The sequence below is a fragment of the Euwallacea similis genome, chromosome 36, assembly GCF_039881205.1.
Source record: "Euwallacea similis isolate ESF13 chromosome 36, ESF131.1, whole genome shotgun sequence".
Taxonomy (NCBI): Eukaryota; Metazoa; Arthropoda; class Insecta; order Coleoptera; family Curculionidae; genus Euwallacea; species Euwallacea similis.
Window position 1 is genome coordinate 1,534,974 of NC_089644.1, and position 23,531 is coordinate 1,558,504.

Sequence of the window (23,531 nt, forward strand, 5' to 3'; positions counted from 1 at the left end):
GGTATCACCAGTTCAAGTGGAAACATAGGGATCATGCAAGTGGGAGGAGGATCGCATGCTTGCGACAAAGACCGACTAAGTGGGTTGTGAGGCTATTGGCTGACGTGGTCAGAGTCAGTCCAGTGTTCCCAGATTTCTCACCGTCTCAGAATTTTTACTAATATAAGTTTTAATGATGAATTAATCGTTTTTTTTTTAAATTTATTTACATTGCAGCTTTTTGTTCTGTCTTTAAAAATTTCCATCGTCATGAAAACGATACTAATCAAAACGGAGACGTCGGCAGGACTGACTCCGCTCACTTCGTTGTCGGTCTTTGTCGGAAGCATATTAGACCTTATGCGGTCCTTGTCCCACTTGCACAATCTCTATCTTTCTACTTGAACTGGCAATACCTGTATATTTATTTATGCAAAAGTTTACTAGTTCCTTGGAATTGAAAAGGTATAATTCTTGAATCAATGAGTACAAAAATTAGACGTTGGTCACTCTGTATAATGGATAAACTTTTCTGCATCGGAAAATGTGTAGTAACAAAGTAGTCTCATGCTGCAATAATCGTTCTGCTCTTAACCTGATCAATAATGTCGGACAAAATAAATTTGATAATACCAACGGCCGGTACAAATATTGCCACAACTCTCTGTAAAGAACAAGAAATATTAATATCAACCAAATATTTGATGGGTTTGGCTCTTTATATTAGAGTTTAGGTGCCTAATTTGTAGCGTCTATGCAGAAGTAGGTGCAGTGAATATGGAGTAAGCAATAAAAATACAAAATGGGAATTTACCAGGCAAATCCACTTTCAAGCAAATAAGTGAAGAAATTAAACAAAAAATTAAATTTGATTTTAAAATATGTTTTAAGTCAATAAACCGAACAAATGAACAAAAAACTTAACAATTTTTAAACAATGTACCTATAAAATTACCATGCGCACTTGCGTAAGTGCGCCTGCATCATTAATGCCCTTTCTCTAATGATTTAACTTTAATTTTGGAGAATCAACATTCATTCATCTTCCAGAACTATCAAAGTTAAGAAAAAGAACAAAACACATGGAAAAAATTGATAACGTGGAAATTTGCAAGCTAAATTGTATTTGCGGTTATTTAAGGTGACAAACAGAAGCAACTATTTCTAGATAGTAAAATGGATATTTTAAAGAATGTTGTAATTTTTTCTGACAACTTTTAGAGTTCTGGAAAGCGGATCAAAGTTAATCTTTCAAAATCAAGGATGAATCATAATTTAAATTTTTATTATTCAAATTTGGTTGGAGAAAAGGCACTGATGAAGCAGGCGCACATACACCCCTGCAGAAAATTATTTTAGTCATTCTGTCCAAAAGTTCATAAGAGTTTTTTTTATCTTCGGCTCATTTTTCAAAATCAAATCTAATTTTTTCCTGAATTTTTTCAATTATCTGCTTTATTTTTGGTCCATGCTCAATTCCACGCTTTATACTTACAGTGCAATCAATGGAATGGCCGCGAAATAGATTTGCTCGCAAATTTCCATTTGTTGTAAGTTTATTAACTGTTTCATATTCATTTTACCTATTTCTACGTAACGCTTAAACTCCATGCCCGTATTATTTCGCGGCAAAAATATTTTATTCAATTATAACAGAGTGTTTTATAACGAAAAATTCGCAGTAGTTTCACTCTACGCAAATAATTAAATTTTATAATTGCATACAACCTGATGTTTAATAACGAATAATATGTACATTTAAACGGGTGTTAAAGCGATTTTAATAGCCCAATGTAAATATTCTATTAGGTAAGTAATGTTAGAGATACTGATGCTATAGACCATTTTTCTGATGTCTAGATTAGTTATAAGTTTTTAAAACAGAACAAATAAATACCTACCTACCCGTGTAGATTATGCAACTTTAATAAAAACATGTTAGAACTTAAAATTTGCTTTTAATTCAATGCCCATTCATTATTATGCAATAAAAGGAAATCCCTTATTATTCCACAATGAGCATTGAAAGAATTTTACTAAAAAAACTCACAATTTTCTTGCGCGATGCATAGAACTTCACTACCCTCGCGCGCGATAGTCCAAGAATGAACATTTGAATGTGTTCAACTATTACTCAGAAATTAACAGCTCCACTTTAGAGAAATTTTGTTCTCAATCTGATGTGACATTTCGCTTACATGAAGTACATCATAAGATCCCTGGGGTATACCCTCATTAGCAATCAGAATCTCGGAAAATTCACCTCTAAATTCCACCTTCTCAACATTTATCTTTCAAGAAATTCTCAAATTAGGTTAGCGAGGTTCGATCTCCTCCCTAATTTTCAGAATAGATTTCTATGGCGAAACCAATGCAGTTAGACACCACGGGCAAGTCACAGAAAACTGCCCCAAAAGGCTTAAAGTAGTTCGGCTCATGATACAAAGAGAATATTCTTGGAAGCCCCGAATTCAAACCGCTGGGGACTGAGAAGACTGCCTGCACGGAAAAAAATAAAGCTAGGAACAACATATCAGTCCTTATCCTTGAAGAGGGGGTGGCAATTTGTGTAATAAGAATAAACAATCCCATTGAAATTAATAACTAAACGCACCCTACAGGACTGTATCTGGCGGTTTACGAAATTCGTTCATATCCATGAAATCAATCAATAAAATGTTGTTCCACAAATAAAATTCAATAGCAGTTTTGGTTCGCTCATAATTACACATGATTAGGTCGCCCTGAAGATTTCTCCATGCTTTCAAATATGCCTATTTGCAATGTCCATAAATAGTAAATTCAAAGCATTTTGTGGTGAAAATCCCATTATGATTATTTATAATGTGAAACATGAGCTATATGTCATCAGCTAAAAAAAATTATATTAATAAAACAACATGAAAATTAAAAAAAAAACAACAAATATTTTACCCCTACCTACGCATAACAACTCTATCATACAAATATCGCATCCTTGATAAGCAACCCCCATTACAGTAAATAAACTTGAAATAGCACCCTTAAAACACTTTATGAAACAAAAACAGTTATATATTTGGTCATTATAGGGAATATTAGCTCGTTAATCAGTTAAATTTCCCTCTCGGCTACTCTTTTTACTATGGCAAGACTCCGTGTCGCAATCCTTGGAAGAATATCTGAAATTAATAGAACATTAATTTAGAAAATCAAATTGAATTCGGCATAGTTACTTTAAACTAATTTTGACCTAATGCTTATGGCTTAGGCCTAGACTACATCCTCAGGGTTACTGAAAAAGAAAAACATGCCTAGGTAAACACTAATAATTTGATTAAGTGTCCCACAGCTGAGGATATACACTAATGGACAAAACTAAGGAAACTTTCGATATTGCTATTTGTTATTTTTGTTGAACCAACGTAGTTTTATATGTAATATGATTAAGAAAATAAAAGTAGAACACTAACATATATATAATTTATATTATAAAGAAAACAGTAAATTATTCTGTAAAAAATAGATGAACAAAACTAAAGAAATTCTGGAAAAACTAACACTAAACAACGCTTGTGTTGAAACAAAATTAATCAAATTAATAATGAGTAGCATACTCTTTGCCATACGATTCAAGAAAAGCATTTATTTTTGACATATCCATATTTCTGCGAAAGTTTTGACTGAATTGCTTGAAATCCTCCTTATTCGTGGCATTTTTTTCTAATTTGCATCTTTAATACATTCCATAAATTTTCAATTGGATCAAAGTCTGGGCTTTGCGCTGACCAAACCGAAACAACAATTTTTGAGTCTGTGAGCCAATTGGTAACAATTGCTGCTTTATGTTTGGGATCGTTGTCATGCTGGCAGATTATCGTCATAAAATGGTTCCATTTTCTTTTTCAAATATTTGAGAACAGGAATCTGTCCATTTTTCCTTTAATGAAATAAATTAGATCCATTTGGTAAAACAAAAAGCATCCCCATAGAAGAATAGAACCTCCGCCATGTTTTATTGTGAGTAAAGTATATTGGAATCATGCCGTTTACCAACTGGACGCCTTATCTACACTATTCCATCAGATCTAAAAAGATTTATTTTGGTCTCGTCACCAAGTAGGACTTTTTTCCAAAATGCTAAATTGCAATGAAAATACTTTCAAGCAAAAACAAGCCGGGCTTTTCTATTTTTCGGAAAAATCAATGGTTTTTTGCTGGTTTTCTACTCAGAAGCCCTTCCTCATTACAACACCTTTATGTGTATAATTTTATAACTCAAATCTTCGACTCTCAATTTGCATAGAACACCCCTTGCAGATAAATTCCGTTGTACCCTGGCAATAATTTTTAAAGACCTGTCTAGATATTTATTCGTTTTCGTTGGCCTAGGGCCACAATATCTGTTAATAATACTATTTCATTGTGTGCTATACCTCTTTAATATTTTGGATACCACGGATTTGTATGAAAAACATTTTTAGCTATATCCTTTTGTCTTATTCCGCTTTGAAACATTTCAACAATTTTTCACTGTAAGTCTTCAATTAAATACCTTCTAGTAGGCAAATTCATCCATGTATTTTACTCAGAACATAGATTTAATCTAATTAAAATCGATAGACACCACTGTTTCTTTAGTTTTGTCCCAGTATAAGTTGTAATTCAGGAAAAAAGTTATCGATATCAACGATAAAAAATTATACTTCGTACATTGAAAGAATATTTGTTTATAAACAAGACATGGTATATATCAGCGTTACACCGGTTAGAATTTAATTTCTTTTTGAAAATTTCAAAGTTTCCTTAATTTAGTCCCTACTCATTAGTGTACACCTTGTTCTAGATAAGAATGCATTCTAGAAGAAAGAGGAATTAATTTAATGTTGTTCTTATTCAATTTGATGATATAATTAGGTTATTCAATAATATTTTTTACAATTTGTTTGTGTCTCGTGGTTTATACTGTTTCCGTAGAGTGCACGATTATCCAGAACCCCATGTATAACTTTTTTAAACACAACACCAATTTTAATAATCAAAAACATAATTACATTATTTCAAGACTAGATTCGCTCGTTTTCATGCCATGCTCTGGCTCTGAAGACCCTGAACCTGAACCAACTTCCAAAAGTTCCTCTTTGTGCTCATCATTATCCCCTTCAGTTTCATTTCCTTGATGAACGCTAGACATTTGCCATGCAGGAATCGACGGTGGTACCACTGGATTGTTCACAGATGGAAATTGCTTTCTTGAAGGTAAAATTTCTTTGTAACGATGTACATAGTTGGATTTCGGAACAATTTACCTAGTAAGTAAAAGACCTTTCACAGTGGTTATTTCAGATTTTAAGTCTTTTAACTCAGACATCAATTCATTTTCTGAGCTATAATTTATTCGGTCAACCTCAGCCCTAACATCCCGTAAACTATTCTGCAAACCCCTCATAGAATCTCCTACATTTTTCTCTAAATTGTCTAATTTCTCACCTACAGATTTTTTCTCAGTTCCAAAAAGAAAGGGAGCTATATACATCTGAAAATGTCAAGGTTATTTGCATGACTAATGCAGGATAATTTTAACCTTTGTACCTCGTAAAACTTTTTCACTACATAGGCAACAATACTAAATATTGCTATGCTGTGGACAATTTCTCGCAACCGATCAAACCAACTGACTTGAATAGGCCCATACCCTCTATATGACGTTAACATATTCGTGGGTTGAGATGTGGGAAGAGGGCTGTTAGGGCTTAATAGTTGTTTCTCATAATGATCATAAGCTCCAGATTTTTCACACGCTATTCTAATCTCGTCTTCAGAGAGGCCTCTTCTTTGCAGGAATTTTTGCTTTTGTGCTAGTGGACTGTTAATTACTTTGGGATTTTGTAAGAATTTTACAGCTGTGTCTACCTGCAAAAATAAAAATGAACATAAATTAATACGCTTTTATGACGTTATTAGGATGTTAAATAAAGTTTGTATGATGATAAAAAACACTGTTAAGGAAGGAGCTCTTCGACTTTTCCAAGATAATCTTTCACCATTGCTTTTATTTGATAGTACGGCAATATTAGCAATCATGTTGATAGTTACTGTCTTTCCCACTTTGAGTATATAAACAGTAATTTTTGCAACTATTAGGTAAGAATGCTTTTAACTAAACATTGAAGTCCAAAAAGGTTTGAATTCGTCAATTACTTTTAATTGCGCATATTTTAAACTAATTTTCTTTTATACAGAAGGACCTAAAAAACACCTGCTTTTTATTTTACCTTTGGATTCTTTGGAAAGTTCTATACATTTTTCACGTATCACAATTTACTTTTGATTCATTTTAATTGAAGTAGCTGTTAACTATGAACTAAACTTAATAATGTTATTTTTACCATTTAAATGTAGCCTAGTTTTGATTTAACTTTTCAAGGAATAAATACACTCAGTCCCAGTAAAATTCACAGCTGCCAAACAATATTCAAATTAATGCAAATCATATACCATGCATATGGATATGCATCAAATATTAATTTTAGTGTTATAAATGTTAATCAATTGGTGATCTTTCCACTAGAACTAACTCCATAGAATAATGGAAAAGGACAGAGAAGAACCTCAAACATTTAGATGCATAAAGAGCTAAATTTAGTTTGCTTGAAACTGCCTTCTGATTGACACCTTGATTTTTTAAATTTTATAATCTGATCTGTTATTGTCAGTATGCTCATATAACTTTAATTTTTAAAAACTGTTTAGTCAGATAAAGACGATATTCTGGTCCTGAAGACAAATTTATAATCACTGCAATAGATATAAAATGTGCCATAATTAAGCTTGTAAGTGCACTTTAAGTTTTTCCCCTGCATGTGACATGACAAATGATATTGTTTGTTGATATTGATATTGTTTTTCTTGTTCTATTAAAATCATCAGATCCAAAAAAATGAAATAACCAAACTAGCCGAGGCACATGGTAAGTGTGCATAAAAAATATAATTTAAATGATACTAATGTGGCCCAAAATGTAACATGTGGATGCAATATCAACATATCTCCTATTGGTTAAACCTATTTCTTTAACACTGCTAGGTTTTGAAAATGAACTATTTAACTAAACTGCTGAAACTTTTAATTGTCACTATCTGTTTTAAGTTCTGGTAGTTTACATGCTTTGATGCTTCATTTCATTCATATCCTTAATTAGTTAGAACTTACCAATTCCTCTCGATATGAGGATGCAGCTGAGGCATCTACCTCCAAGTTTGCTGTCTCATTCTCTTGAATACTATTGGAATTCATTTTTAATTTTATTGATTGAATTTCTGTATTTTTAATACAAATTAGTCATGCTGAAGTTAATACACAAATGAAGTATGAATGCAAAATAATGGCCAAAGACTTTGATAATCATATATCAATATTTAAAATTGGATGGAGCAAAACTAGGGATCACCCATGAATAAGATCACTTTAAATAGAAAATTGCTATTAATTGTAATAATTATATTATTCAAAACCACAAGCAGTATTCGAACTTTGCTCTTCTTTGTAATAATTTGGAAATGTTTTAGTATTAATTATTTGTTTTTTAATAATTAACTTAATTAATAATTTATTGCAAAAACGATGATTGTTCTAAAGATAACTGTCACTTGTCACAGTTCTTACTGATGTGAAGTACAGCATCCGGTTTCCGGCCAAGTTTCACGAAACCGACTTTTTCTCGAAGATTCCCGAACACCAGTATCAGTTGTTTAGTGCTGCCAAGTCGCCTTAAACTTATGAATATGTTAGAAAAACAATGCTAGAGTTGAGAAATTAATTGATATTTGATAATCGTCATTGTTGATCATGATGATGATTAATTGATATTGAAATGTCATTTCAATTGAATTGAACATATTTATTAATACTAGTGCACCTGGTTCAAATATATTCATTTCCAGACGAGTTTGACCCATGATTATAGTACCTACCTGTCCCAATTATACCCATTTAAGCCGAAAAGTAGTAAGAACTGGCCAAAATTGGTGAGAATATGAATGCGATACTCGAATCAGGGACCGCGGTATCACTGAATATGTTTTCATAAGTGTCTTGTATATGGAGAAAGGAAGATTTAAAGCGTCATCGATCAGTTCTGATGACTTTCAAGTTTAATTGGGAACCGTCGGTACTCACTTGAACTTGCACAGTACTCAAACCACGCTTAATGAATAAGTTGTAGGAGTTCTGAATAGCAATTAACTCAGAGCGACTTGACACTACCGCACAGCCGGCTGCATTCGAGAGCCTTCGGTAAAAATCGGTTGTTGGCACGGGGTGCTGCTTCATGTCAGTGTCACATACAGTTAATTCAAGTCCCTCTTTTCAGTCTTTCCTGTTTCTGGCTGCCATTTTTTAGGTTGTCTTGAATTGAAGATTTCCGCTAATTTTCCCTATTTCCTCGTGAAATATCAAAAATTTCCTTTCGAATTGTTCCACTAAATGTGATAAAACATTGCGGACATCTGTTAAAGTGAAAAATGGCTCGATACGGGCAAAGACCTGAGAATGCACTAAAACGTGCTAATGGTAAGTCCCTAGGAACCGCCTCAACACATATGGCATTCCTCATCTATATCAACTTTTAGAATTTATTGAAGTCGGAAAACCAGCTAGAGCGTTAGATACTCTGCAGGAAGTGTTTAGGAATAAGAAATGGGCTTACAACTGGTCAGAATCGGTTTTAGAGCCGATCATGTTCAAGTATTTGGACTTGTGTGTCGAACTGAAAAAGTCACACATAGCCAAGGAAGGGCTGTTTCAGTATCGAAACATGTTTCAATCAGTGAATGTAGGCTCGCTAGAAAATGTGATACGAGGATATTTGCGAATGGCTGAGGAGAAAACTGAGAATGCAAGAGAGCAATCTGCACAAGCAGTTATTGATATTGACGATCTGGACAATTTAGCTACCCCTGAGAGCATTCTCCTTAGTGCAGTATCAGGAGAAGATGCTCAGGATAGGTCTGACCGCACAATCTTGACCCCATGGGTTAAATTTTTGTGGGAGTCTTATTGCCAATGTTTGGAGCTTTTAAGAACTAATGCCCATGTTGAAAATCTATACCATGATATTGCTAGAATGGCTTTCCAATTTTGTCTCAAATACAATAGGAAAACTGAATTCCGGAAGCTGTGTGACAAGCTTCGAAAACATTTAGAAGATATATGCAAGTTGCCTGCTCAAGTTACTAATGTTTCCATGTCTAAACCTGAGACGCAGCAGTTAAATCTTGAGACTAGGTAAGGCATACTTCATACTTTATACAATTATTTTAGTGGGTTGATTGTTTCAGACTTCATCAACTGGATTTTGCTATTCAAATGGAATTATGGCAGGAAGCCTACAAAGCTATTGAGGACATCAACAATTTAATGAATCTGTCCAAAAAAATGCCTGTTCCCAAAACTATGGCTAATTATTATCAAAAGTTAGCCATGGTATTTTGGAAGGCTGGAAATTACTTATTTCATGCTGCTGCCCTTTTCAAACTGCTTCAACTGAGTAAGGAAATGAAGAAGAATATTACTCAAGAGGAATTACAAAAAATGGCTTGCAGGTAAGAAAAAGTCCTATGGGGGAAAAATATATTGTGAGAAGTGACTTTCATCTAGATATACAATTAAAGGGATTTTTGTTAAGAAAAAGGATAATAAATGCTATTTAATCATGTAAAAATAGTTATATAGGATAATATAAAAAAAGTAACTTTATTGAATAACTCAAAAACTAACAGCTTCACAATCAATTTGAGCAGGTCTCTGAATTCTACAAGAAAAACTATAAGGAAGTGCTTTCTGTGGCTCATTAAATTAAGTAATAATTAAAATGTTTTCAGAGTTCTAGTAGCCACATTAGCAATTCCACTGCCCTCTGCTCACCCAGAGTTCGATAGATTCATTGAAACAGACAAGTCACCTTTGGAAAAAGCACAAAGGTTGGCCATTCTTTTGGGCCTAACTCAGCCTCCCACAAGGGCCAGTCTCTTAAAAGATTTGGTAATAACTAAAAACTCCTAAGAATTTTTTACATCTTCTAGTTTCAATTTTTTAGGTTCGTGTTAATGTAGTTAACCTGGCAACTCCCCAACTTCAAGATTTATATAATTGGCTGGAGGTTGACTTTAACCCCTTGAACTTGTGTTCAAGAGTCCATAGTGTGATTCAACAAATACAGACAGGTATTTATTGCATGCATTGTAATAATGTTCAATTTTATGATAGTCATAAATTTCTTTAGATGAAAGTGGAATTGCCCTTCAACAATATATTCCTGCTCTGCAAGATGTGACTTTAGTTCGTTTGGTTCGACAAGTGGCCCAGGTTTACCAGACTCTGGAATTTGCAAGGTTGATTGAACTGGCAAGATTCACCACTCCATTTCACTTGGAAAGATTGCTTGTTGATTGTGTAAGGCACAATGACATGCAGGTATTGGTTATTTTGGCCTCCTAACCAGTGGAAATGTTTATTTATTTGAAGAATTTTGTCAGATTCGCATTGATCACGGAAAGCAATGTATCAACTTTGGAATTGATCTGAGCGAAAGTCAACGGGAGGATACACCTGAAGGACCTACTTTACAAGTAATGCCTAGCGAGCAAGTTCGTAACCAGCTTGTAAATATGTCCACTGTTTTGAACAGGGCTGTTAATGTTATTAATCCTAACAAGAAGAAGGTGACTATTGTGATTCAGTGTAGTTAGCGTAAATTATTTCACATTATATTAATGTCTAGACGGAACGGGAAAAACTTAGGGGTATAATGGTTCAAAAGTACCATGAAAACAAAGTAAAGGAACACCAAAAGATTCTTCAACGGCACAAGATTATTGAGGACAGGAAAGAGTATATTGAGAGACTAAACACCGTGCGAGAGGAAGAAGAGCAAAAGCGGTATTATTTCTTATTTGTAATATAATTATCATCTGATATTAAATTTGTCGCAGTTTGGAAGAAATACAGCGTCAGCAAATGATAGCAGAGCAAAAACGTTTAGAGGAGGAAAGACAGGAACGTGAACGTAGAAGACATCAGAATGAAATTGAACAGATCAAGCATAGACATTTGCAAGAAAAGCTTCAACAAGTGAGTTTTAAACTTGCTCCTCATTGAAACTTAATCTACATAAAATAATTATTTAGATCAGCCAAACAGGACACGGCCAAAAGATTCTTAAGAAAATGGACGAAGACGATATTAAAAAGCTTGATGCCGATCAAATCGCCGCCAAGGAAGCCGAGGAATTGCAGAAAGAACGGCGTGAGTTGCAGGCTAAGCTCAAATCCCAAGAAAAAAAGGTATGTGTTAGTATTTAATTGCATTTTAGTGCGAGTATTGATGATGTGTTTTCTTAGGTGGACTACTTTGAACGTGCCAAACGTCTAGAAGAGATACCACTGTTGCAAGAGAGCCTGAAAGAAAAGCAGTTGCAGGATCAACAATTCTGGGAACAGCAAGAAAAAGAAAGAATTGCGGCTGCGATCGATGAACGAAAATTGGCAGTTGCCACCAGAGACCGATTGACCCGAATGAAGGCCGAAAAGGTGAGCGATTATTCGCAACTTAACTATACGTGAATTGCCAATTGTTAGACCTAGTGTGATACCTTATAAAAGTGAACCCTTTGATGCATTATACTTGAAGATTTCAAAATGAAACGCCCATTTTTAATCTTTGAATCTCTTATGGTTTTTGAAATGCTTATTTTTGTGGGCACAGTGTATAGGTCACTTCCTGGTTTATGATATCATAACAAACAAAATATTCAGAGCAATTTACCATTTGTTCGTGTTTGCAACATGTTGTGTATTGTAACGCGTTTCTATTTTCTCGATGTTGTTTCAGGACGAATTTTTGGCAAAACTTAAGAAGGAAAGGCATTCATTGTACGAAGAGAAACTACGCGACTTTGAGAAAACTCTAACCGAAGAACGATGCAGGAAACTAGCTGAACGAAAACAAAAGCGTAAAGAAGAGAGATACGCTCAATGGCTCAAAGACAAAAAGGAAGAGGAGGAACGCAAACGAGAAGAACAAAAAAGGTATATATTGTTGTACAGGATGTTAAGACAGTGATGGAAAAGCTATTAGCATCTAAGACTCTAAGATAAGAGCTTTTGAAAAAGTGATAAAAAATTAACACCCTGTACTTTAAGTTGTGCTTAAAGCATATTTATTCAACATATACTATTTAAAGGCGCGACGAAGAGCGGAAAGCACGCGAGGATAAAGAACGCGAAGAACGTTTGGAGCAAGAGAGGGTCCAGAAAGAACAGAGAGAGCGCGAAGACCGAGAAAAAAGGGAAATGTTGGAACGTTCTGCCGCCAAACAGAGAGCAAAAGAAGAAGAGATCGGTGAGTTTCCGTTTCATAAAGGTATGTACTCTTAATTATTATTAAATTTATTTGTAGAGCGCAAATTGCTGGAAGAAAAAGACAACAAGGATGATAAATCAAGTGGTTGGAGGCGAATGAACGCAGGGGGCGCCGAAAAAGATCAGAGAAAAGGGCCAGAATCGTCATGGCGAATGGCTGGTGCGTCAGGAGACAAAGATCGGGAACAGCGTGAACGTGAAGAACCTAAAAAAACTGAAGTTTGGACTCCTCGTATGTTTATTTTTATTGTAATGATAATATATTTCAAAATAATATTCCAATTCAGGTCACCGCGCTAATCCAGAATCGCAATCAAGTTGGAGACGAGTTGGTGAAAAGGAACGTGATTCGTCTCGTGATAAAGAAAGGGATCGTCATGATGACAAAGATCGACGTGAAATTTCCCGTGGTGTAGGTGGCTTTGATAGGGACAGAAGGGACGACAGGGATAGAAGGGATGATAGAGACAGGAGGGAAGATAGAGGTACATGCAGTCGAATATATAGCCAATACCGTGCATAGAACTAAAGTTGGTCTGTTCTTTTAATTTCAGGTTTTGACCGGAGAGAAAACAGAGATGGACGAAGGGGGGATGATCGTGATGTTGGTGGCAGGCTATACGACCGCGATCGTGAGAGCGACAAACCTCGTAGCTACGATTCTGAACGACGTTTTGAACGTCGAGATGGGAGGTATGTTCATATTGTACAGTGTTATTCACGTAGGCTGTTCGCTGGACTTCCCGAAATCGTATTTTCATGACTGTTGTTGGCTGACTACCATTCATTTTATCTGCTTCAAAAACTGAAATTTATAGGGATGATCGTAGAGGCGATGATCGCGACCGTAAACCCACTGATGGTGGAAGTTCCTGGCGTTCAAGTCGTGCAAACGATGATACATCTCGTAGAGGTCCTCCATCTTCCAGAAGTGGAGCTCCACGTGAAGGCGGCGGATCAGAGTGGCGCAAAGACGGCACAGCTCCACGGCGTGACGAGACGATGAGAAGAGGAGATGACAAGAGGGGTCCTGTTGAAGAAAAACGTCCTGCTCCTAAGGAGAAGCGTAAGCTTTTGAATCAATCATATTTTGTCATATCATTAAAACTTAATTTTCCAAAGCCCAAGAGTCTCAACCTACGGCTGAGAGCGAAGATGGGTGGACCATGAAAGTTCGACGTCGTTAGAATACGAGTTGTAGGGATTAAATATTTGCCTTAAATATATGTTTATAACCAATATTATTCTTTTTTAGTTTAAATCATGGTTTCTGTAGCAAACGGTTCATTACAAAATAGAATATCCGCTTATTTTATTATTGTATGAATTATGAATATTAATCTTACATATATGGAATTAAAGTCAGTTTTAATTTAAAGAATTGTATGAATTCTATTTGCTGTGGATTGATCTATTATGGCAGTGCTGCATAGCTAACCACCCACAAAAATATATATATATAATGTTTAATGTGGTAACACAATAATATATACAGTTTACTCAGTAAATTTTTAATTATGAGTTAATTGAAACGTCGCCAAATTTGTGGCGCAGCCTGGACAAGTATGCAATGTATCATGAATAAAAATGTCACAATCTATGCAAAACATTCTTTTGCACGTTGGGCATTGATAAATCTAAAAGAAATCTCATTAATTTAACACTCCTTGAAAAATACCAATGCAGCTTACTGATTTATCTTCATCCCCAAACAGTTTTTGACAGGCATAACATATTGACACTTGATTTGCAAATGGTACTTCCTTATAATTTGAGGCAGGAAATAGGTGATGATATGATCGGGCCAAGTGGGGAGCAGATACTAAGGTTAAGCCACATGCTCTACACTCAACTGGAAGCTCACAATATTTACTCAAACATTGGGGGCAATAATATCCTCCAGCTGTTAATTTGCTCCCTTCATCAACACTATCAATATGACTGGAAATGTTCATTTAGTGGTACTGGTTTCAGATAAAGCTATTGTAATATTACCACATGCACATCGTCAAAGGCTCATCAGTACCCTCAGTATTCATCTGATGTGGAAAACCCATTTTAATTAAACTAGATTCGAGAGCAGCAGCTGCAGGAGAAGGTTCCACTTGTTGATATAATAAATCTTTCAAATGGCTGTCATCCAAAATTACATTGTATGTGCCTTTGGTTTCACTAGCCAAAGTTCGACAAACATGCACTTCAGCAGCTAACCCTATTATTGAGCATCTTATGCCTTCTTGCTTCAATTTCTGTTCAAAAGTAACAATTTGAAAACATTTTGAATAGAGAGAATGATTTAATACCTCAATGGTGCTAGAAATATCTGTAGGATCGCAAGTAGTTAAACTTCCCATTATAATTAAAATTTCTCTACTAGCATGTGAAGGTAACAGTTTTAGAGAAGAGAGTGCTTGTTCTAGGCCATTCTGGAGAGAAGGTTCTCCTACCAAGTTGGTTTTCATTAAGGTTTTGAGGTGTTTAATATGTTTGCGGAAATTTCCCCCCAAATCACATGCCTTGTCTGCTCTTTTATTTTGTAAAAGAATTATTCCCATCTGGCTTATTGGATTTTGATCAAAAAATTCCTCAATAAAACCTTCTAGAATCTAAAATATGTTTTTCCCTATAACAATTAGCTATAAAACTGATTTTTGTTTTCATGAAATATTCAACACGAAAACTGAACTTAGATCTGATCCCTTGAAAACTTAGTAACTGAAATAACATTTACTTTCAAAGTGCAAATCATTCGAGTGGGTTTCAGATCTTGACTTGACATGGACTCAGAGCAATCTAAAATGAGATAAAGATGCCTCATCATTCCTAATTTGGTGTTCCCCTGTTTCTGAGTTTGTCTGCGTCTTTTCGCTCGTAAAATGATGTCGGCCACTGAGGCTTCCAGGAACCCCTCATCATCCTCTTTTATTGCCTCCCTAATAAATAAAGGGTAGAAGCTTTGTTAGAACTTTAAACGATTATGAATGGGTAAAGAGTTGTTACCAAGTCTTTTCATAGCCCGTTTCCCAACGGTATTCTCTAGGATCCTCATCATTCATTTTTGGATACTTTAGTAGAAGTATTATGAAAAACACAAAAAATCACAATTATTGTCCTCAACCCAAAACTTCATAAACACAAAACTGAGGTAAAGTTAATATTTATGTTATTTATTTTTTGTTTTTAGAGGATCGAGCGTTTCATATCTCAAAATATGCCCGAAAAGCAGAAAAAACTTTAAAAAACATTTAAAATTTTTAATTACAAGAGGGACCTTGAATTCTAAGTGTCAAAAGAAAGAAGACATATGTCAAAAATCAGAAAATGAATGGTTGTATTTAAAGAGCCGTGGGATTATACGACTGGCAACATGGCACTTGTAGACTTAATTTCTATACCGTAATTGAATTACGTGAAAGCTGGGAAACCCTGTATTTATACATTCATTAATAACATTTGTTCTTAATAATATATAGGTATCACCAGTTGAAGTGGGAACTTACTGATTCTGTAAGTGGGAGAAGGATGGCATAAAATTTAATATACCTCTGACAAAGACCAACAATGAACTAGGCGAAGTCAGTTCGACCAGTGTCTACTTTGATGTTCAAATTAGTACCGATTTCGCTGCATTTGCGGTGAAGGAATTTTTTTAAATATTAATGCAAATAACCGCAATGTAAATAAATGGAAAAAACGAAAATACAACTTTACGCTTTAAAATCGAAATTCTTTACATATTTCCCTGCGCTGGTCACTTTATTTAGTATCCGATATTATTCTATTTCGTATCGAGACTACAACCAATGTTGCCGGCTGTCTTGGACCCACTAAAAGATTATAAACAAATATCAACGAATTGAAATCATCATATTTATTAATAAAGCAACTAAGTTATGCTATATTGGGGAATTGAATAATAATTTATAAATAAGTAAAAATTCGAAATTATTTTAATCCATCATTAGAATTTACATCAGTAAAAATTCTGAAACGGTAAGAGACCTGGCAACTGGATCTGGACTGACTCCACCCACTTCAACCGCTAGTCTCTCAACCCACTTAGTCAGTCTTTGTTGGAGGCATATCAAATTTTATGCGATCTTTCTCCCACTTGCCCAATCCCTATATTTCCCCTTAAACTGGTGGTACCCGTACGCAATATGACATTTCAGTTGGAGCTAAAACCGAAAGATTCAGAACCATTTCTAAACTTAAAGTCATTGTTTGTGTCTGCAACGTTTCATTTCCTGAGCTATATTCTATAGCAGTTTTCTTCGTATTTATGGAGGTAGTATTTGTTAGGAATATTGTAAAAAACCGCGTATAAAAGATTACTTTTGTGCGGCACATCATTGCCAAATTTCCAAGTGTCGGTTTATTAAATACGTATAACTATATGCCGAACACTACAGATTATGTTATTTTGACTTTTAACATTAACTGCCGCCATGATATTTCGACTTACTCAATCAGCTGTTAAAAATAATGTTCCGGGAAAACTTTTAAACCGGTTTTTAATATTTTCAAGTAGGTTTTTATTAACTGCAGATATTCACTTACAGAAAATGGGTTGGGAAGCAGAAAAAGAAAAATACGTGTCAATGTACGAATCCAGACACGATGAATATTGGTTTAAATGGCAAAACATTAGAACTTGGAATCATGAACAGGGAGGCGATTTACCAGAAGCCGCTAATCCATTGCCGGGAAATGTTATTGATGCTTCGAAAAACGATGTTCTTGCTAAGAAGATTGCTATATTTTCAGAAGATATTACTAGACTCAAGGTAAGCTAACTAACCAAGGCTGAAAACGATTATTATTCATGCTACTGCTTCATCTAAACATCCTCTTTGCCTGCCATAGATTGATGCAATTGTAAATGCAGCTAACAACTATCTTAAACGAGGAGGTGGTGTTGATGGAGCTATACACCGAGTTGCTGGTCACTTTCTGCAAGAAGAATGTAACACTTTAAATGGCTGTGAAACCGGTGAAGCCAAGATCACTGGTGGTTACAAACTGCCTGCAAAGTGTATGCTAAAGTATATACACACATTTGGGCAGGTTTAAGGAGATTATTTTATTTTTAGATGTAATTCAAACTGTTGGACCTCGAGGTGAAAATCCAGAAGCTTTAAAAAATTGCTACTTAAATAGTCTTACTCTTGCAATGAGAAATAATCTACGAGCAGTTGCATTTCCTTGCATATCTACTGGTATTTATGGATATCCAAATGAACCTGCATCACATGTTGCCATTTACACAGCTCGGAAATTTTTGGAACAACATGGAGATGAATTTGACTTAATTGTGTTTTGCACATTTTTAGATGTTGATCAAGTGTCGTATAAGCAAGTTCTACAAGCATATTTTCCTATCAAGCGGTAGACTAAGGGTTTTGAAATTACTGTTATAACTCATTATTATTATTATTCAGAAATCTGTAGGTTTTGTTGAGTTGTTTTGTTAAATAGTGAAATGAAGAGCTGATTAAATTTTCATAGAATATTTCTTTAGTAATTTGATTCATATACATACAGGCTGTTAGTCTTTAATTTTCAGTTTTTTAGTTATTCAAAAAGTTAGAAGGATCATAAATGTAGGACAAAATTTGTAATTTAATGGTTATTTAGAATCTGCTTTTAGATTGAAAAAATTTCAAACACTTCTGGATGTATCAATGAAAAACCAAAGATCTGAAATTTCATTTTTATTAAATATGAGAACTACTTATTATGAAAAGATAAAATTAATACAATATTATGGCGCTTTTTATAGGGAATTTAAAATTTCATTCAACTTATAAATGTTATAGAAAAAAATTAGTTTTTTTCTTTATAAGAACCTATTGCTAGACATTCACATGTATTGGTACATCACCGTTATTCATTTAATTTGGATGAAAAAGGTCTTAAGATTCTTTTGTAAAAAGTACATTTTCTTTAAAATTGGTTTATTTAGCCTCTTCTTATGGCAAAACTTGATGTACCATAATATTTCATTAACAAAGTATTTTTGGAATAATTATACAGCAAAGCAAGATTATTTTTCAATGTATAATATACATATAAACTAAAAAATTTGCAATTAAAATTTGGTACACTATGCAAATATAGAAATAAGAATGAATAAATTGCTTAGAGCAGTCACAAATGAATGATGAATACAGTGAAAAACACCATATATATCACTACTCAGTATTTATTAGACACATCATGTTTTAGTAGTAACATTAAATGAAAGTTGACAATCCATATTCAAATTCACTAATGACAAGACAAAAGTTTAAACTTTGTGTGTCTGAATTTAAGTTAAAACATCAAAACATTAACAAAAAACAGAATAAATAATACCTTATGTTAGAGATCATTAGTTGATATAGTATTAATTAATAATAGTCAACAGTGGCAAATTCCTAAAGAAAGATCATCAGAAAGGTGATAATATAAGATCAATGTTGTTAAAAAAGTTCTCTCTTCTTAGCATGTTTTCGACGTTTTATAGCCCCAGCTTGCTTGAATAATTGAATATTCTCATCATCATTTAGTCCTCCCAATCTCCAAATGTCCAATTTGTTTGGCAGATAAAACATTGCAATCAGTGTAACAATATTCAAAACACACGGAAATATCACAGTTGGGTTCAAAGAAGATGCATGGAAATACACTGTTTCACTCAAATAGAGAAAGATTGTAACTGCAAGTGACCATCTTCCAAGTTCCACTACAGGCTTGTAGTGAATATATAGTGTACTATAAATCAGGACTAGAGCTTTTAACAAAGAGAACATTCCTAATATCCGGGATGTAGTGTACTCTTCATCATTGTAATCTATTAGATCTTTTGTAAGAAAAGAGCGCTTTTCAATGAAGCTTTTTGCAGTTATTCCTAAATCCATGAAAGCTACAAAACCTATCCAGCCTCTAAAGGCATAAAGGATTTTACTTTCCATTTCCATTGTGTGAATTTTTTACTTGACTCTGGCTGCCTCCTTTTGAGTGTTTAATTGATCAATCAGGAGCATGTGAGGAAAAAGTGGGTATATTCTACAGAAATAGGTGCATTATTGATATGTACAACAAATTCAATTAACGTGTGATGTTACGATTCCATACCTAAATGGCCCGGAGCCCAGAGGTGCGACTGTTTTTGACGAAACCTTTTGGTCATAAAAGCCCTAAAACACAAGGGCATTTCATTAATTTTGTCTAAATATTCTCAAACGTGATTATTTATAATAAATTTTAACTAAAATTGGAAAATTGTCTATTTGAAATTGACCTAAAAAATTGTAAACAGAAAACATAACCTCTAAACTTTGACAGTTGTTTCAATTTTGACGTGGTCTGTAACATTTCAAATTCACCCAAAAACAATCATGTTTTGAATGTTTTGATGATCATAATCTTTTTCGGTCATTTTCAACCTAAAATTTGTCCTTACAAAATAACGGAATAACACGAAACTAATAAACAGCCTAAAGGAATTAATAAATCTTACTAAAAATAAACCTTGTGATCAACATGAAAATAAAAGAACTTGTTCTTTCCATAGATAAAAGATTCCAGTAAGATTTCCTGAGGGGGCTGTTGGGTTGGGGGTGTTCTAATTTCCATATTAATCAAAAACAACCAGAGTCTTTGATTTTGTTTCACAAACAAATGGTTCTGCAGTGATCGACTTCAAAAGCAATGGCCGGAGTTATTCCAAAGAAATTATCTGAGAGAAAGAAATGGCCCATTCCTCCACCTATAGATGGTAAGTGAGCAAATTGTAGGTTGAAACATTTCAAAACCACTTAATGTATACAATATATCATAGCAACCCATTATTTATACCAACCTCCATTTGTTTTAATGGCCATGGTGGCTTAATGTGGCCCCCAAGTATAATTTTGGTTGTAATTGTGGTCTTTAACAGAAACCCACTGGCCCAACCCAATTTAAATGATGCAAACTGTTTGGATAACTTATCAAAAAAAACTCGACAGGGCATATGTGAGTTCACCATGGCCAACATTTCAAAAGTCTTATAAAAAATCTCAAATTTTTGATTTTGCTCAAATACTTTTATAATTGTCATATACATTTCTTGCGACTTTTGGCATAAACTGGCTGCATGTAAGAAAAAATCACATATTTCATATAAATTACACTCAGTACAAAACCATTTTACTAGAGCAAATGAGAAAACAGCTTTGATCAAAGTGAAGTACCAAAAGAAATTCCCTCTCTTTCATCAAAAATGAGCAAGTTTTGTTAATTTTCTGATTTTATGGTGATTACCAAAGCTTTTCCTTCAAGTTTTCAAAATTCAGTTTGACCACATTTTAGAGTGTAAAAAATGTTTATAGGGTGTTGAATATCTCCATCTAAAATTAGTTTTTTGAAAAGAATTAAAAATTCAGGGGAGTTTTTAGGTCAAAGAAGCTCGCTGAAACGCCTAAGAAGTCAAATGGCATCAGATGGTTGTCCGGCATCACAAGTGGTTCTTGCAAAGCAGCTACTAGAAGGAGAATGTGGTAGGATATGAAAATCCTCCCATGCATTTAGACATTTACATTAAATATCATTATCACATTTTTTAGAGTTTAAGCCTGATCAAAAAGAAAATGATCGTCTGGGAGTTTATTGGCTACTAAAAGCATCAGAACAAGGGCATCTAGAAGCAACTGATTTGTTAAAAACCTGCTTGAAAACTGGGAGGGGTATTAGTGAACACAACTACATTGACGTAAAGTCGTGCATTTCAATGACACAGGATGAAAAAATTGTTCGGAAGGCTGCTAAGGAAGTTTTTGCAAGGTAGGACAGACTTGTTCATATATCTGGCTTTTTGCAAATTCAATATCATTTCAGTCTCTCCAATGGTGGCGACTTCATCACATCCAATCAGCTCCAGAAGAAGATCCTTGCCATCGATCGTATCGATAGTTGTTTATCTAGATCAACCGAACCCGATGATCTACAGTATTCCTCTGACGGAGATTTCAACACAGACCTTATTAACCATTTCGACGCTTCTTCAGAATCTGATGATGATGAAATTGACTGGTCTCAACGTTCTGATTCTCACAATGAAAAATTGACTGAGGATTCAATAGTTTCGGCCGCAGTTAGCTTTTCACATGGCCTCTTACCAACGGTGAATAACGCTCTATGTTTAAGCGAGCCCAATGTAAGAGCCCTGGACCACATACCTTTTGTGTATCGGTCTATTCTCCATCCTGTTTTAACTGTAAAAATTCTTTATTTAAAATTAATTCAATATTTAGGCCGGAAATCGATTCCAGTACCACTAGCCAAGAGTGATGTGCAGTTGTTGGCTTTGTTCCTAATTTATTCTGCCGTTAGTTTTAAGAATTTGGCCGCCTTCCTACCTACAGTACTGTTTTACTTCTCTTTCGTTATTATGGTGATTTCTACCTTTCAGTTGCTACAAACTCAAAGGGAGTTGCACGACTTCCGCTTGTGGAGAGGGTTGTTTATTTGTTATTCTAATGGAGACTTGAATGAATACAGTTTTGAGCTTCAATTCATTTTAAACCACACGAAAAAATATGCGTGGTTTTTCTTCGCATTGCTTCTACATTATTTCATGTATTCCATTACGCCTCTGAAGTTAGAATCTGAGTTTACAGTTCTGTCCTGCTGCCTCATGTTTGTCACTTTGTTTGGCTTCATGCCAAGACGCCGATCGAAGACAGTCATCGATTCCTTAGCTTTACTCAGCTTCGCTGTTAACGTCCTTACTAGATATCCTTATGATACGGATCCTATAGTATCCAAAGGTTGGAGGTATTTGGAGTTAAAGTTCCCCTCGTTCCCAAGTTACATTGTTGGCAACGGCATTGAATTCTGCATTAGCTTTCGTATGGTGCTTTCTGCCTTAATACCTTTGATTTTAATCCAAATGGCAAGAAAGGAAAAGTGGAGGGGTTCATACAAGAATGTTTTACCTCATTTAGTTACCCTCAGCTGGCTGCAGTATTTTGCTTTATGTTCCCATAATGCCACCACGTACGGTCTCTTCAGAGCCACTTTAGCTCTAGTAGGTTCGGTTTTATTTCTACCACTTGTTGGTCTAACCTCGGTAATCGTTCCAGTTGCGGCCCTTACTCAATGGATTGTAACTTCCAATGTCATTTATACTGTAGCTTTGTTTCTTTTCTTGGTAAGCATTTGTCTGGCAGTGTGTTTCATGTGCGCCAAAACTAGATACGCTCATTATACAGCTGCTGTCCAAGTTGTCCTCATGTTAGTAGCCTTCATTACATTGATAAGTTCTCATAGTCGCTCGAGCAGTCTTGTTTTGAACGGATTTGCCTTGGAGGTTGAATCAAAACCGTTAGAATGGGATTCGTTTCAGAGGTTGTGCCATCAAAGGGTGTGGGAGAATACGGAAAATGCTGCATTAGCGCAGAGCAGGTGCGCAGAGTTGGAGCATACCCAAGTTTTTTGGGAAGGCATTGTAAGCAAGGTAGAGTTGGTTTCGATTTCAAATTGGCTGAAGACATTTTTAGATACGTTTCCTAAGTGGAGTACTAAATATTTCTATTGTTTCTTTGGAGAGGTGCAAGGATCTTGTGATCAAGATGATCCGAGTGAGATCAGTGATTGCCTAATTTTGCAACAATTTTCTGATAATATTTGTTCTTTGAAAAACTATAATTTTCATTCGTTTGATGTTTCCATAAAAATGCCTTCGTTGTTCTGGCGGTTGTCTCCGGAAGTCCACCTATTACTCCCAGATGAATTTAAGAATTTCACTTTCGCACTCAAATCCGAGGATCTTGTATGGTTTAAAGGAACCCTGATTAATAATCCGCAGCAGGGAAGCAAAGGCATATTAGGTTCTTTGAGTACCTACATAAAAGTTAGCGAAATTGGGTGTATGTCATGTAAGGTTCGTGATTTAACTTCAGTTAAAATAGAAGAAAATAAATTATTAAGTTTTCAATTTGATAGAATTCTTCAGAAGTTCAAGTTTATTCTCAACGTTGTGTTTAACCCTGTGCTAGTATTTAAGTGAGTTTGTTAGATTTGCAGTAACCGTAATATTATCTAGTCTATTTAGAGTTTTTTAAGAATCTTTATTACTTTTTTTATTGAGTGACGATGTATGTGCAATTGCTGTTTGTCATTAAAATA

General features: G+C 34.7%; 6 protein-coding genes across 7 annotated transcripts; 3 read left to right on the forward strand and 3 right to left on the reverse strand.

The window, feature by feature from the left end:
- Nucleotides 1-2,928: 2,928 nt before the first annotated feature.
- On the reverse strand, nucleotides 2,929-7,512 carry Pex14 (peroxin 14). Of its 2 annotated transcripts, XM_066404854.1 has the most exons (6): nucleotides 7,171-7,503; nucleotides 5,551-5,871; nucleotides 5,268-5,494; nucleotides 5,013-5,210; nucleotides 3,195-3,253; nucleotides 2,937-3,140 (listed from the first exon to the last, which is right to left on the reverse strand). In XM_066404854.1, the coding sequence occupies exons 1-5, from the start codon at nucleotides 7,252-7,254 to the stop codon at nucleotides 3,232-3,234; spliced, it is 852 nt and encodes a 283-aa protein (XP_066260951.1). In that variant the 5' UTR covers nucleotides 7,255-7,503; the 3' UTR covers nucleotides 2,937-3,140; nucleotides 3,195-3,231. The 2 variants fall into 2 exon arrangements, with proteins under 2 accessions (XP_066260950.1, XP_066260951.1); XM_066404853.1 differs by lacking the exon at nucleotides 3,195-3,253 and having other exon boundaries at nucleotides 2,929-3,140; nucleotides 7,171-7,512.
- An 849-nt stretch (nucleotides 7,513-8,361) lies between these two features.
- Nucleotides 8,362-13,758, forward strand: eIF3a (eukaryotic translation initiation factor 3 subunit a). Its single transcript, XM_066404821.1, has 18 exons — nucleotides 8,362-8,529; nucleotides 8,589-9,243; nucleotides 9,297-9,560; nucleotides 9,840-9,999; nucleotides 10,055-10,181; nucleotides 10,241-10,431; nucleotides 10,494-10,679; nucleotides 10,739-10,896; nucleotides 10,950-11,088; nucleotides 11,145-11,300; nucleotides 11,358-11,546; nucleotides 11,848-12,044; nucleotides 12,200-12,357; nucleotides 12,415-12,609; nucleotides 12,665-12,862; nucleotides 12,932-13,070; nucleotides 13,196-13,443; nucleotides 13,500-13,758. Exons 1-18 carry the CDS (start codon nucleotides 8,481-8,483, stop codon nucleotides 13,562-13,564), a joined length of 3,474 nt encoding a protein of 1,157 aa, XP_066260918.1. The 5' UTR covers nucleotides 8,362-8,480; the 3' UTR covers nucleotides 13,565-13,758.
- Nucleotides 13,759-13,872: 114 nt separating this feature from the next.
- Nucleotides 13,873-15,609, reverse strand: Ssl1 (general transcription factor IIH subunit 2 Ssl1). Its single transcript, XM_066404840.1, has 6 exons — nucleotides 15,378-15,609; nucleotides 15,109-15,310; nucleotides 14,681-14,983; nucleotides 14,373-14,626; nucleotides 14,069-14,318; nucleotides 13,873-14,014 (listed from the first exon to the last, which is right to left on the reverse strand). Exons 1-6 carry the CDS (start codon nucleotides 15,431-15,433, stop codon nucleotides 13,889-13,891), a joined length of 1,191 nt encoding a protein of 396 aa, XP_066260937.1. The 5' UTR covers nucleotides 15,434-15,609; the 3' UTR covers nucleotides 13,873-13,888.
- A 1,184-nt stretch (nucleotides 15,610-16,793) lies between these two features.
- LOC136418632 (macro domain-containing protein PG1779-like) lies at nucleotides 16,794-18,082 on the forward strand. The gene is made up of 3 exons (XM_066404740.1): nucleotides 16,794-17,164; nucleotides 17,244-17,412; nucleotides 17,471-18,082. The coding sequence occupies exons 1-3, from the start codon at nucleotides 16,826-16,828 to the stop codon at nucleotides 17,767-17,769; spliced, it is 807 nt and encodes a 268-aa protein (XP_066260837.1). The 5' UTR covers nucleotides 16,794-16,825; the 3' UTR covers nucleotides 17,770-18,082.
- A 135-nt stretch (nucleotides 18,083-18,217) lies between these two features.
- Nucleotides 18,218-19,673, reverse strand: LOC136418633 (uncharacterized). The gene is made up of 2 exons (XM_066404741.1): nucleotides 19,497-19,673; nucleotides 18,218-19,427 (listed from the first exon to the last, which is right to left on the reverse strand). The coding sequence occupies exon 2, from the start codon at nucleotides 19,337-19,339 to the stop codon at nucleotides 18,842-18,844; it is 498 nt and encodes a 165-aa protein (XP_066260838.1). The 5' UTR covers nucleotides 19,340-19,427; nucleotides 19,497-19,673; the 3' UTR covers nucleotides 18,218-18,841.
- A 185-nt stretch (nucleotides 19,674-19,858) lies between these two features.
- Nucleotides 19,859-23,462, forward strand: wfs1 (wolframin ER transmembrane glycoprotein wfs1). Its single transcript, XM_066404732.1, has 4 exons — nucleotides 19,859-20,139; nucleotides 20,801-20,902; nucleotides 20,969-21,185; nucleotides 21,240-23,462. The coding sequence occupies exons 1-4, from the start codon at nucleotides 20,073-20,075 to the stop codon at nucleotides 23,410-23,412; spliced, it is 2,559 nt and encodes an 852-aa protein (XP_066260829.1). The 5' UTR covers nucleotides 19,859-20,072; the 3' UTR covers nucleotides 23,413-23,462.
- The last annotated feature ends 69 nt before the right edge of the window (nucleotides 23,463-23,531 follow it).